The sequence below is a fragment of the Adiantum capillus-veneris genome, chromosome 10, assembly GCF_014529385.1.
Source record: "Adiantum capillus-veneris isolate H3 chromosome 10, ASM1452938v2, whole genome shotgun sequence".
NCBI classification, from domain to species: domain Eukaryota; kingdom Viridiplantae; phylum Streptophyta; class Polypodiopsida; order Polypodiales; family Pteridaceae; genus Adiantum; species Adiantum capillus-veneris.
The window spans coordinates 33,761,201-33,776,067 of record NC_140940.1 but is presented as its reverse complement, the minus strand read 5'-3'; the positions used below and the strand labels follow the sequence as shown (position 1 = coordinate 33,776,067).

At 39.9% G+C, this 14,867-nt stretch overlaps 1 protein-coding gene across 1 annotated transcript; it reads right to left on the bottom strand.

The window, feature by feature from the left end:
* Nucleotides 1-8,948: 8,948 nt before the first annotated feature.
* LOC147448666 (oxysterol-binding protein-related protein 4C-like) lies at nt 8,949-13,367 on the bottom strand. Its single transcript, XM_086521202.1, has 6 exons — nt 12,993-13,367; nt 11,646-11,891; nt 11,335-11,431; nt 10,142-10,430; nt 9,931-10,033; nt 8,949-9,502 (listed from the first exon to the last, which is right to left on the bottom strand). Exons 1-6 carry the CDS (start codon nt 13,224-13,226, stop codon nt 9,239-9,241), a joined length of 1,233 nt encoding a protein of 410 aa, XP_086377328.1. The 5' UTR covers nt 13,227-13,367; the 3' UTR covers nt 8,949-9,238.
* Between the last annotated feature and the right edge of the window lie 1,500 nt (nt 13,368-14,867).

Genomic DNA, 14,867 nt, shown 5'->3' with positions numbered 1-14,867 from the left:
CTCCCTTGTGCCAAGGTATTGTCCAATAACTTGGCATCATGGGCAGTGGCACACAAGTTTGGGGAACTAGCAAAATGGGAATATCAGCTCACATAATCCCTACCAGTCTAGAATGTGCAAGGCACTTATGGTTTTGGTTCTCACGGTTGAGGCCATTACTCTCCGCAAGGGCTTACAATTTTGCATGCAAGGCATGCTAATGAGGAGGATTCAATTCTACCGCTTCATGCATTACGCTTCCGCTATCACACTCGCAACTCTGTCAAGGACAGACTAACTGATGGATTGTTTAATATGATTGTTGGTTGCTATCAACACACAACAACACTAAAAGGAACCTAAATTTATGACTTATTTCACGGGCAAAGTGCCAATACTAAGTTGTCCTCATACAAGTACGACCCCTGCATCCTAGGTGGGTGGGTCGGAATGAGTTTTTTTTTTACCTCTCTCGATGAGAGAGTCATATCAGATAACTGTGGAATGCTTATACGATAAGCTGCAATTTAAGCATAAGATGTCTAAGAGCACACATTCTGGGCACACACTCTACAAATTTAAGGAAAGTTCCTCGGCCCAGCATGCTTTTCTTTCCTCTTCTTCTTATTTCTTTCAAGAATAACGAAACTCTTCTAAGAAGCGTTTGATACATATTCTGTTGGTGAGTCTGCATGCGCCAAGGTGCTCTAACTAACAGCTAGCACGTGGCCAAGATGCGACTCAAATTAGTCTTCATCGGTTCGTCGATTTAACACTATTTTGCATAAGGAATATGAGCCAAACCGCTACGAGCCGTTGTCAGGCCAAAAGGGTAAGACCCACCTAGTGGTATTCCTTGGATGATTGTTCTCAAGATCGAACAGCTCTACCCAGTGGAGTACACATTGATGTTAATTCACAAGGAAGATTCTTGTCATTACGGATGGTTAGGGTGTCATTCTTGCACTACATGTTTTCCGTACGACACTCAAGTTGAGTTTCTACTAATCTTCAACTCACAGCAGCTGATCTCTACAAGCAAGTATAGATGCAGCAATCAGTTGCGACAGCATGGCTATCCACTAGAGCTAAGTAGTTCACTTGTGTAGATTTCCTGCTCTCTCCATGGCACTACGGAGTGTCTATGGACATATTGTTTTGGGGTACAACCCGACGGGTGACTGCTACATCACCCCATAGTCATTGCGGATCACAATTGATCTGCATTGAGGATCACAGTTGATCTCTCCCAGTTATACTTTCAAGGAAAGAATCCCGCAATCTACCACGCGGTAGCAGACGAACACACTTTTCAAGTTGATTCCACTCAATCTGTACACGATTTACTATGTTGGTTACCGTTATCTGCTAATTGAGCAGTTTCTACAAAGAGTCTTATCAAGGGGTTTGACTACGTAGATTCTAATCCAAGAGCTTGGATTACAAAGGCAACAACCCGGCTTCCGAGTGCAATGTTGTTTGTTTTTTCAGGTAGGGGACGTGCTCCTCCCCATTACGTTCGCATCTCCAGGTATGCATCTATTGATTTGGTGTTATTCCATTTTTAGTATGCTTTGCTTGGTTTTTCAAGACGTATAAGTACGCTTGAATGTTACAGAGTCATGCCAAGGGCATGTCGGCACAAAGTATTTTTGGCCAAGTATCCAATCTATCTTTCTGCCTTATGCTGTTACGAACCTACTTGTAGGGTTCAATTTGGCACATGTTCTCACATGGGATACAACATGGTCTAGGAACTCAAGGAGTTCGTTTTAGCCAGTATGGAGCAATGAATGAGGGTCCCTCTCACTCTTGTCGTAAAGTGTTTAGAGCTACCTCCACACACAAGTACATCTTGTACTTGTAGGATGTTCTTTTTCAGACATCCTTAGTTGAGACATATTCCACATGTGGAGAATATGAGTCTCTGGACTGACACTGGTGCCATTATTTCAATTATGTGTCACGACAAAGTCCCTATGTGCTAGTCACATCTATTTTCTAGACCATTTTTTAGCACGACGTATCAAGAGCAATTTCGGTGGCCAGAAATTGTCAGATACTTGGAATGGCTTGTTAGGGTACAAGTGCTGCTAAAAAACATTACAGATGGTTGTTTATACATATAGGAAATGAAAAAGTTTCATTGTTTGTATCTAGAAGTGATCACGAAGGGACATGCAGAGCGCAACACAATAGGCAGTAGTTATCACACGTGAGCAAGGTAATTCCATAAGTTGTAGTAGCCCACATGTTGTGTGTGTGTGTGTGTGTGTGTGTGTGCGCGTGCGTGCGCGCGCGCGCATGAGAGAGAGAGAGAGATGTTGAGGTAGGATTTCAATGGGTGGTGGATTAGTGCAAGGACATGCAATTTGGGGGGGGGGGAACGATGGGAATGGCGAGCAAGAGAGGGGGTCAAGCACACCATAGAGTCGACAGAGAAGACGATAGAGGTATAATCCAACAGGAATGCCTTGGGTCGGCAAGAGTAGTGTGATATGGGAATGGGAGGTTTTGGAGAGATGTTAATGGCAATAAGAGCCTAAGGATAAAGGGGTGTTGTTGGATTGCAGTGGTACTCGAGACCAAGTGTGAAGGTGAGGTAGGAGGACTTGAGCCGGCAATGTTGTGGGAAAATGGACAACATACATGAGAGAGAGAGAGAGAGAGAGAGAGAGAGAGAGAGAGAGAGAGTCTCCTAAGGTGTATAAAAGAAACAACCCCCAACAGCAACAACAACACTTTCAACACATTTAGTGTGATAAAAAAACAAAATTATGTTGTGACACACACACACACAAATACAGAGAGTTACTACTCCCATGATGTGGCACCCTCACTGATGTAGTGGTGCTTTTGCAAGCTTAGGCACCCTGTTACCATTGAGGTTTGATCTACTACATGCACACACTTGAGCCTTGAGCATTGACCTGTCCTTCATTCTACAACATGCTTCCCACATTAGTTCTCACAATTGCTAGCTCCTACAGGGTCTATTGCGAGGGCTAACAACGGGTATCTAGAATCATGCATGGACCCTCGAAAGCTTGGAGTCCCAAATGCGGATTTCGGATAATGCAAGCTTGTTGGTGTAAAGAGAAACCTTCGATGGGTCTTCAATATGATGCACTAGTCTATTGTAGAGTGCTTCCATTTTTTTTAAAGCTAAGCATCTCTCTCTCTCTCTCTCTCTCTCTCTCTCTCTCTCTCTCTCCAAAACTCAATGATCTGAGCGTATACAAAGGGAGATGTGGTGAAGAAAGACTGCAAAAGCACGCATCAAATCTCGGTAAAACCATTCCAATATTGATATTGATATTGGTTGTACTTGATTCTCAATAAGTTCTCTGTTTTTGGGTTGCCGAAGGTGGCCACTGCCACTTCGTCGGTGGAGGCAGAGGGAGTCTCACTCGTTCTTTATAATGAAAAGACAAAGAGTCGAGTCTCTCCAATGCCTATACAAGGGTCACTGGCGGAATAAGGAAGCTACCTTCTTCACTCACGACAGCTGCTAGATTTGATCTGTCAGGTGATTGCCTGTTCCACGTCTTCTCTTGCCCATAAATAATGTAATTTAGGCCCCTTCTCTTCCACTTTCAGTGATCCCTTTGTGAGCTGTGAGTCAACGGCCCTTGGAAGTTGGGGCACCCTAGCGCCTTGTCATCGAGTGAGCTCTCACACTAGCACAAAGAAACTTGTAATTCCCTGCTCTCTGCTTGTGGCAGCCTCAACCAATCCTTGTCTCAAGGCTCATTTTCCTCCAAGGCCGCCAAACGCGGTAGCCCGTCCTCTCTCCTGCTATGCATCTGCATTCTTGTTGTTGATCTCTACTCAAGACTGCAACCTGGCACAGTAGTTGCTGCCACATATACGTCAAATTTCCTCCATTATGACACTATTGATCCCTGGATCTAGTGAGTACTTGCTTTAAATCTACAGTTAATCTTGTTTTGAACCCTGTGACTCCTCCTGCATCCAAGCCTCAGCATTACTTCTTCTTAGTTTTCTGGGTCGAGTATGGCATAGACCCTTGCCCTCAATGCCATTCACAAGAAATTCTCACAATAATTCCCACATTGAGACTTACCTCAACATCATGAGGGAGGCACCGCATACCTAGCTAGGTACGATTGGGGGCAGGGGACCGCCTACCTAGCTAGGTATGAGGTGCCTCTCGAGCAGAAGCCCATGATGTTATGCATTGTATGAAAAACACTCGAAAAGGCTTGGTTTTCCTACATGAGAAAATTTCTAAATCTTCTTGTGATTTGGCTGCCCGCCCTACCTATCGTGCAACGTTGTCATCTACCAGCTTTTTGCGAATCCTCCTCACATCAGTAGCAGCCTTGGACTTGCACCCATTGAATGCTACCACCCTAACCATGTTGGCTCGCATCCAATTGTTCAAAGCCACCATCTCCCACACATTGTACGCACTTGCTCCTTGTTGCCCAAAATAAATTGTGAATTTTTTAATGCAAATAAGAAGTACCCTTCCCTATGGTTCGGGGATAATTTCATATTGTCCTTCTAATGACAACCTAGTAGTGCACGAGAAGGAGAATCATGATTCATGAGGGGAGATGAGAGGATTGCAAGTCACGCATGATTGTGACCATAACAACTGTTAGAGGTGTAACACACAAAGAGATACCAGTAGAAGAAGCTTTGAGTGTGTAAGTTTTCAGTTCATCTTTTTATTTTGAAAAACCCTTACTATATGCTAAAAAGTATCCGTATTTAGCTATGACTTAACAAGTGAACATTAGCACTTGGTCCCCAATGATTCAACCTCATTGTATGTATAGAAATAATGTATGTCGACACGAACAAATGACAATACTTGAATCATGACTATACATGTGTCAATTGAGATGTACTTGGCATATGGATTACTACTTACTAATTTTCTACTGGCAAGCTAAAAAGCTAGCTAGCAATGTGTCCCTCTCTCCCTTTGTCTATGTTGCTTGTTGTTGGTCTCGCGCCTTCACCCCCTCGCATTGCCATTCTTCTCCAGCACCCCCCCCCCCCCCCAGTCGTCCGGAGGACGGGTCACACACTCTTTGTTAAACAAGGCTTTTGTATTAGTCCAATTGAAAGCACTTTGTATGTCAAATGTGAGGGTTGATGTATTTCTCATCATCATTTCGTATGTAGATGATTTGCTAATTACTAGTCCATATACGGTACACATTGTTGAATTCAAAGCTGAATTGAATGCAACCTTCAAGATGAAAGACTTGGGGCTTTTACATCATTACTTGAGCATAATATTTAAGAAATGTGATGGAGGTATTGCTTTGTGCCAAGGAGGTACATAGAAACATTAATCTGTAAGTTTGGACTTGAGGATTGCAAACCTATTGATATTCCAATGGAAGTGAGTTTAAAATCCAGTCTTCATTATAGTGAAGATCTTTCTAATGTCACTCTTTATCACATACTGTTTTTGACTGCCTTATTTATGTATGCAATACAAGGCCGTATATGTACTTTGCACTCTACTACTCGAGTGGCACTTTACAAATTGGGTTGGTTTATCCCAAGGGAGATCATTTTCATCAGATTTATATGCTTTACGGACTTAGATTGGGCTAGTTGTTATGACACTTTCTCCCTCACTCGGAGGTTTTTTCCTTCGTGCATTATGTCCATCACTCTAGGGCTAACTTATATTTCTATTTGCACACTAAGCAACACACTCTTTGTTGTGTGTCAGTAGCTTCTTCATCTTCTTCAAGTTGTGTGTGCATCCTTGCAATCCTAATTCCAACAAGGTAAAGTAGAGCCCAAGGTAGCTTTCTAGGAGACAAAAAATGTATGAGAAGTCTGACGGATAAGGTTACATTACTCATTTAAAATTCCACTGTTAAGATCAAAGCATAGACAAGTCGTGAGAGGTAAAATGATCAAGGTAGGTTGAAAACCATATTTTACTAGTATGAAAAGGAATTGACATCAACCTTAAAGCATCATATGGTGGTCTTTGCACCTTCTAGAAAATAAACCTATGAAGATTGCCCATTTTATTAGGGACAAGGGTCTACAATGTATGCCAAGAGATTGCACAAATAGAATCAAAGTGATGCAAAATCAGTGTTTTTTTATGGATTGCTACTATTTAGTACTGTGATTCATCACCTTAGCAGATCAAGGTTTGACTAGTAGAGGATCTCTTTGCTAATGAATGTAGTTAGGTATTGAATTTATCAACAGTACTGAAGTTTACAATCTAGACAAAGGAGCATTGAGTGAAGTAGGCCCAACCAATTTTCGGAAGCAGGTGAATTAAGTAGAATCTAAAAAGATGCTTTTAAAGGTTCAAGGGTAAAACGAGAGGAAAAGTGGATCAAGTGAATTAGGCATCTTGATGTGATAGGAACCAACTCAAAGTTCAGAAATTACCCATAAAAATTGTAGGTATCTTTCCTAAATGTGTCTTTCAAATGGTCTATGTTTATCATAATGTGTTGCATAGAAGAATTTCTCTACATAGAAGAGGTTCAGGTTATCATTCTCTATGAAAAAGTTACTAAAAAGGTATTGCATGGACCTGCACAAATACTAATTGTCAATGGCCAAAGAAAAGAGAGTTTAAAATATTCCATGTTACAAAAAATTAGTGGCCATAAATTGACATGGACTTGGACAATTTCCCATTGTAAAGACAGATGTGTAGGACATCCAACCTACATTAATACTTGGGAAGATCATCCACAAGCCCAGGCTTCATCGTAACAAGTTGCATCAAATCCATCTATGAAAGTTGGGGGCAAGCTTGCTCTAGCACCAAAGTGCTTCTCCTGTGATATTCAAATCAGGTAACATAAAGAAGAACAAAAAGAGGGGGGGGGGGGGGGGGGGGGGGGGGGAGAGCGATTTGTCACTTTTGCTTTGCAATTGGAAGATTCCCTCGAAATCTCTAAAGAAATCAATGGTTTTTAGATGAGGTTGAGCAAGTAGGTGTGTACATGCTATGACTCTCTCTATATAATTTTTGTTCCATTAACATAGTATGTCTTAAGTCTCTCAATCTAAGGAAAATAAAAAGTCTTTAAAAACATATGAAGTGCTTAAGTGAAGGGTGAGTTTAGGAAATGGAAAGGTAGATGAAGGTAGAAAGTCAAAAGACCAGTCAAAAGACCTTTCGTGTCCATATAAATAAGTGGTCTACTCACATTGGTATATTTGAGTTTCTTTTTTCTTTTTTCTTTTATTTTTTCTTTATTGTTTTTTTCTCTTTAAAGTGTCCTCTCTCTCTCTCTCTCTCTCTCTCTCTCTCTCTCTCTCTCAATGTTATATTCGTCCTTCTCACCCTTAGCTAATACTATTGCAAATCTACGTGCTTCATCATTGTACGTTGCTGCGTGATATAGATTAGTGTATCGTTTTTGTTGTTGTTGAGGGAATCTTTGAATTAGGACTACCTTTTAATTTTTTTGAAGCCATTAAGAATACCTTTAATTGTGTGTGTACATTAAATAATGAATATTGAATAAGAGAGTGTGCATGTATAGTACACCAAGTAAAGTTTTCCAAGGTGTCATGTAATACCTTTTAATTGTGTGTGTACATAAATAATAAGTATTTAATAAGAGATTGTGCATGGTATAGTACACCAAGTAAAGTTGTCCAAGGTGTCATGTAATTGTACCTTTCTCTTTTGTACCTCAAGTGCTTTTAACTTTATAAGAGATGCTCACAAATCACGTTCCGTCATTGTATCTTCTATTCTCACGATTCCGCACAAAAATGTTTCACTTTCATATGCTTTGCCAAAGGTCTCCTTTACTCTCCTCATGTTTCTCTCTCTCTCTCTCTCTCTCTCTCTCTCTTTTTGCTATTTGCTTGTTTTTCTCTCATTGTTTGATTGTGTTTTCAATAAGGAAAAATTACCAAAATACCCTTGAAACTGCCAAAATATCCCTCAAATTTCAAAATTTCCCAAAACAACCGTTTTTTAATGGATTGCTCCAAATGTTGCATAGTTTACTCTTTCTGTCAATAGAGATCTATCTTATATATATATATATATAAAATAGAGCTCACAAATAGGGGCATTTGTGTCTACTAATAATAATCCATTTCAACTTTAGAGCCCACAATACCATCCAAAATCCTACTTCTATCATCTTCTCTTAAGGGACAACTAATCTTCCTATCAAGATTTGCAAAAGGAGAGTGTTTGAAGATGTTTGCGAGAATGCGTTGTTTTGAGCATCCACTGTGTTCTCAAGCAGTTGTGCAGAAAACAAGGATGTACTTGCGCCAATCGTTGCAGAACATGCATGCTCGCATCGGGGTTACCCCCTTTAGTGCTACCCCCAACTGGTTTGATGGACGTCGCCATGCACACTCAACCCTACATAGAGGTATTTTTTGGGAATTTTGTGCAAAATTAGAGAGGTATTTTGGGGATTTAAAAGATATTTTGGGAATCTCTTAAATTTCATGGGTATTTTGGTAATTTTACCTATCAATAAAGTCAAGATATGATGCATGTATTCTTTTGTGTTTAATTTTCTCACATTATTGTTTTTTTTTCAAAATATCTTTTACTTAGAGGGTTCAAGGCTCACGGGTTGTGTTCGTTGGGTGTTACCAACTTCTATTTGGGGGAGTTGTTCCCACTACATGGCCCCTTGTGGATGTGATGTTCATAACAAGTCCGCTTGTAAATACACAAGCTCCTATTACCTTCCTCACACTGATGGTATTCTTTTAAAAAGACACGCCTTCCTAAACAAGCATATGGCCATTTGTCCAATTTTCCATTCATATCGTCACTTGTTATTGAAATGCACATTTCGAACAATTATTTGGCATCATTAAACAGAAAGAGGCTTATCATCACCAGAGGTATTCATTATTGTGCTCTATTACTAGTTTCTCCTCTTAACTTCCCAAACCAAAAAAGAAATCCATGAATACATCCCCTGCACACTTTCTTCAAAAAAGCAACCGAATTTCATGTAAAATGTTCTTCATTGTTTTCTACTGCACACTAATCTTTACACTTCGATGATTTTAATACAAATGGAGAGTACACATAAGGCTTTTTGTGGAGGTTTTTACGAACATTTTTGGGTAGGGTGCCCTAATGGCTTACATATGTATGCTGTGTAAAGGCTTCTTCTTAAATGCTGCTTTGGGTAGATCATCCTGAGTTACATTGTTTCTCTTTACTTCTGCAATTTTGCACAAAGAATAATTTTTTCCATGGTTTGGAATGCACAAAATTTGGTTAGGAGCAATGCTAAAAAAAATTAGCAGGACAAGATGGAATAACCAATGGAGCCTGTGTTACAGGTTGCCCGGTGTGTCGCCATTGCCATTTACCATCAATAAGCTCAAAGCTACTAGGAATCCATGGTACACCTTGTCTCTTCCTTTCTTTGGCCAAACTCCTTTGTTTCTCCTCGATATCATGCTTAGCTTGTCTAGCAACTTCCCAATCTCTTTCCACAATTCCTTTCATAACTTCCCTCCACACCACTAAAGATTCCTTGTCGTGTACATTCTGTAAGAACAACAAAAGACACACTTAACAATGAAGCAACCAAGCTTTGCCCTACATGCATATAGCCAATAAACAATTGTGCTAGTGCTTCGTAAACAGCATTGAAATCGTCAAAAAGTCTTACATACGTTATCAAATAAAATTTCAAAGAATAGAAATAAATACAATCCACCCATGATTTGTCGTCGTGGAATTGCCTAAGATGCTTACCTAATTGTGGCATGCCTTTGTCCTCAAAAGGAAGAAAAGAAGCACAATTGAGTTCATATTTACGTTTGATACAATTCATAAATACCTTAAGATATGGTATATATACCAATTCCAATGGACCACACCTATGGCTCATGCTTATATTGATGTGTCGTGCATATGCATTAAAAACTCGGCATGATACAAAAACCAACAGTTGTAAAGGGGTGAGATTATACCTTTCTATTTTGAACTTCAAGTGCTTTCATGTTTGTAAGAGATGCTTCTGCATCAAACAAAACGCTTACATCCCCTGTTGTCAAATCTTGAATTGTCACTTTCCTGCATGAAACCATTCAAGTATGATTTACCAATCAAATTCCTTATAGTAATCGGATATGCGCATTTTCAAACAAATTCCAGCAATTTTTTCCACAGGAGAAAACTTACTGATTATAGAAGCCCGAAAGGTCAAAGAGTGGTGTTTGGGTGGAGGAGTCAATGATTCTCCCACTTACTTTGCAAACGCTACCCCAACCAAAAAAGGGCCTTGAATGAAAGAGCAAGTCAGCCTCGAAACCCGATGCATTGCATTTGATAGTGCTTTTACCAACCCATTCATTACCAAAAGTTGGGAAAAACCGTATCACCAACTTGGGGCTCGTCATCTCATAAACCTCTTTATGCGCGTCCATCCACAACTCCCTCTTTCCTTGAATAGTCACCTCCACCCTATTGCCTTTTGTCAAAATTACAAACAATGACATTTTAGTAAAGAAAAACCACATTGTCTTAGCCCAAAAATTTTCCATGCACGTACACAACTTGAAGGGGGCTTGATTTAGGACTCAAAGTGGACTCCAAGGAGACATAAAGAGAAACTTAGGGGACCTCTATAAAAAGACGGGGACCAAAAAAAAAGGGAATACTTACACATTCCACAAAACTAAGAGGTGGCATAGATAAAGCATGAAAAGACATTTCATTTAAGTTTCATATTGAGACCAAATATAAGGGGAACGATCCTAAAGGGACCTTTTCAAAGAAAGGCAGAAAACGAAATTTAACGAGTAGCTATACAAAACTAAGATGTTATAGATAAAAAGCATGAAAAAGGATGAAAAGAAACACGTTTGCACTTTCAAGAACAATGATATGAAAAATCAAGGATGAAGAAAGATCGGCAAATTGAGAAGTCAACAATAGACAAATACCAAAACGAAGTCAAATGATGTATGTGCAATGTTGTCGTGATTCCAATATTTTCTTCGATGATAGAATATTACAACATTTGCAAAGTAAGGCTAAGCGTTGCTAGTGATCGATCAGCAATGAAAAGCTCAATGTTATAAGACCATCTTTATAACATGTAGATGTCTTGCACCAAGTTATGTTCAAAATATGCTTTTCAATTCGATTTGTTGCTGTATTCCAACCACAATCTAAGCATCATGCTTGGATGATGGTTGCAATTGATGTTTTGTTGGTCTGTCCCACTCTTTTGGAGAAAAGGTTACAAAACAAATTATGTTCAACTTATGCCTTCAGAGCAACCATATTTGACTACAACCAAATATACGGTAATATGCAAGGTATTGAGATTGAGCCTTTTTAAAATAGATTGATTAAGTGGAGAACTTTACCACAAAACCGTGGACTTGGACTGTGCCACCATTGTAACCGTAAGTCAGCAGGCTCATTTGTTGCATACAAGGCGCTGATAGGTGGATGATGCGATACCTGAACATACAATGAACACGCTTGCAAACTAGATATGTATACTTGTGACTCCAATTTCAATTATAAGGGTTTCCAAACTAGCACATGCACATATAAAGAAACTTAGCCTAAGACAAAGGCAATCTCTAAAAATCTTTGCTATTTGCTCATTGGATATGATGTCATAGTTTTTTTTTTCAAGCACAAGAAAAAACAAAAAAAAAGATTATAGTACCTGCTCTAAAAGAACATTAAGGTTTCCACATGACACATGGTGTGTTTCTCCCAAGATGGGATTGAAAGGAGCTTGAGCAAAGGGTGCACGCCTAGTTGTGGATATGTGCCAGGCCACCACTTTTAGAAAGCGTTCCAAAGGGGTAGATCCTTTCGTACATTCCTCCAAAAGGTCATTTGAGTGGCAATACACACTCTCTCCATATAATTGAAGTTGCGACTTTGGCATGTTTAATTGAACGGGTACCTAGAAGCAATAAGAGTGCTTTTGAAGTCAACAATAAACCAACCTCAAGAAGCAAAAATCTTACATTGCAATATAACACAAAAGCATGGCTTTCCTACAAAAATCTATCTTTTTCTTTAGAATAAGCTTTAGAACTTCTTGGTCTATAAGGATGTTAGTTTTCCATACATGAAGGCTTTTACTTACTGAAAGCTCTACATGCAAGCATTATCCATGATATGATATTATAAGCGTGCCTTGGGGGCTCTCTCTGGCATATCAGCCTTAGCAACGATTGCAAAAGAGCACCAGCTTATTTGAATAAGAACTCAATGTAATCCACTAAGCATCAATAGACCACACATCAGTTTTATAAGTTTTTTTTTTTTTTTTACAGGGCTTGGTAGAAAAACTTGAGGACCTTTTGGTGAAAGTATAGTGACCAATGCAACTTCGAATGCAGTATAGGCAGAGGTTTTTCAGAACCAAAACCTTTAGATAAGGAGCTTTTATTGGATGCCACAAATTGAGTTTCATGTGTTCAAAACAAGCTGAAGAGTCTGTTCATGATAGCATTATGAGAATTTAAAAGACGTCGTTTCCGCAAAAAACAAGGTGAAAAATCAGGACGGCCTACTGTCAGAGGACAAGAAAGAGTGTGTGTGTGACCCACTACTCAGTGTCCCTCTTTACAAAAATAGGAATACAAGTGTCAACATGGACTACATATACATAAGCCAATGCTTAGAGTTGGGTCTAACTATGTACTAAGAACATTAGTGGTACTAGGAAAAATTTTATCTATCTAGTGGTATACAGGAGAAAACAAAAAGGTTTGCCATCATTCGTTTGCCATGCGGCACCGCACCGATCCACACCAACGGTCCACAATTGGTCCCAATAATTCCATGGTTTACTAAGCCAGCCAAAAACAAGGAGGATAGTCATCACATGGAAACTTGCTCATGTAAAGGCAGAGGAGGATCCTTGTTAAGGGGTCCAAGGTCATTCTAGAGTGTCACAATACCTTGTATTGCAAGCATATGCTATGGAGGTCATGCAGAGGGGATGCAGGGCTAGATTAACGCATGATGATTAGATGGGGTGAGAGTGGGAAAAAACCTGGAAGCGGGTGAGGTCGGAGCCGGGTCGGGCGCCCTTGAAGATGTCAAAGATGCGGGAGAGCAAGGACGTCTTTTCAGGGGTGCCATCGCTCTGCTGCTGGTGCTTGAGGGAGGAAGAGGCAAAGGGGTCGAGGGGGGGCGATATGATGAGCTTGTCAGGGATTGAATCCATGGGTATGATCTTGTCAGGGATTGAGTCCATGGGCATGGGCATGGGCATCAACATGGGCATCGGATCGGTCTCTATCTCTGTCCCTCTCTTCTGCTTCTGCTGCTGCTATGGCGCTCTGTCTTTTGTAGAGCGGCAGGCCACGATGGATTGCAATGAGAAGCACCGCCCGACCTCTTTTGTGCGGAAAGCTACTACAAAGGCATCTCCCCCTCAACTTTTTTTTTTGGTCTCCCTTACCACTCACACTATTAACCCCCACTACCCTTTTACCCTTTTGACTGGCCCTAGGAATTTTGAGTATGGTTTTTTTTCTCCACAATATCTTTCTGAAAAAACATTCTTCCTACCCCAACCCTCATCCTCCTAGGACCCACCCTTTCTTAAGCTGTTCCCACACAAGCTCATATTGCTGCGAAGCCAAAGCGCCTACCGCAACGAAAATCTTTAACTTTCCTTGCATAAGCAGTAATCACCTCTTTCCAACCCAATTCAATTCCTTCATAAGCAATGATTATCTCTTTCAAACCCACTTCAATGCTTTCTAGACTTTGTTATTAGTGTAAACATACGACCTTCTTATCACACAACCTACCACTTCTCATTTGTTGTAATCCACATTTTCAATACCCATTTTCCTGCCAAATTTGACTTGCTCTCCTTCAATAAACCAACTCTATTCCATACCAACATTTCGAGACATTTGAACACCTACGGAAGTAGAGAAGTGTGCGTGTGACCCTAGTACTTGCTTCAAGTTTGAATGAAGTATATAAAAGAACGTTGAGGGCACATCCTAGGCACATGCTTTTCATTATCCACACGCAAAAGAACATAGTATGTCTATTCAATTTTTCAATTTTGGACATGTTAGAATAAAGTGCCCCCACTTCTTTAAGGTATAGCTCTTTTTATACCATTTGAATCCACAGTAACTGCATTCTCATATACAATCAAAAAGCATATGCAGTTGTAGGCAGACAAATTGATTGGTAACACAATAGTAAACAATTTGTCAGCAATAAACATTAAATTTTAATATAATCAAATGCATAAACAGTTGTAAAGGTAAAAAACTAAACAAGGTTGGGGTCGCTAATTTAAGGATTCAAAGGCACTTGAGGTCAACTATTAATACCATGGGCAAGCTTCTCAATTTTCTCTGTTCAATTAAGTTGTTTAATCGCGAGAGCCAAGTATTTCATGTTCGAGGGCTTACTAGAGGCTATACCTAGGAGACCTTGTAGTTAAGCTACGATTACAGGAATTGCTCATGAAATCATCGCCTAACTTATTTCCTTTTCTTTGACCCCCCAAAGTGTTTTCACATTGATTCAATTTTGATGTGTGTGTTTATTTTGTATGCCTTGCTTTTTTTTTCTTTTCAAGGAAAAACGCCCACACTGGGAACCTCTAGGGCTCTAGTACCATAGGCAATACATGTGAGCAAAGTACCAAATCAAGTTGGAATTTCTCTTCCCGCTTAAGATTTTACATTGTGGCACTTTTGATTTTTTTATTTGTTCATTTTCCGCATTTAATTTTGTAACTTTGGGGGGTCGTATAACACTGTTACCCTCCCCAGGCTCATCACACTAGTAAAGTCCCTTTATAATACTTAAGCTAAAGGTCAGTAGGGACTAATCCCACTAAAAAACCCTAGTTTATTGCACAAAATGCTGCTTAAATTGGATTAAGAGCATA

Coding starts and splice junctions, on each gene's coding strand:
- LOC147448666 (XM_086521202.1), bottom strand. CDS start 13,226: ATGCCCATGTTGATGCCCATGCCCATGCCCATGGACTCAATCCCTGAC. Junction 11,892..12,992: donor CCGACCTCACCCGCTTCCAG/GTTTTTTCCCAC, acceptor TATTGCTTCTAG/GTACCCGTTCAATTAAACAT. Junction 10,034..10,141: donor CTTTCGGGCTTCTATAATCA/GTAAGTTTTCTC, acceptor GGTTTCATGCAG/GAAAGTGACAATTCAAGATT.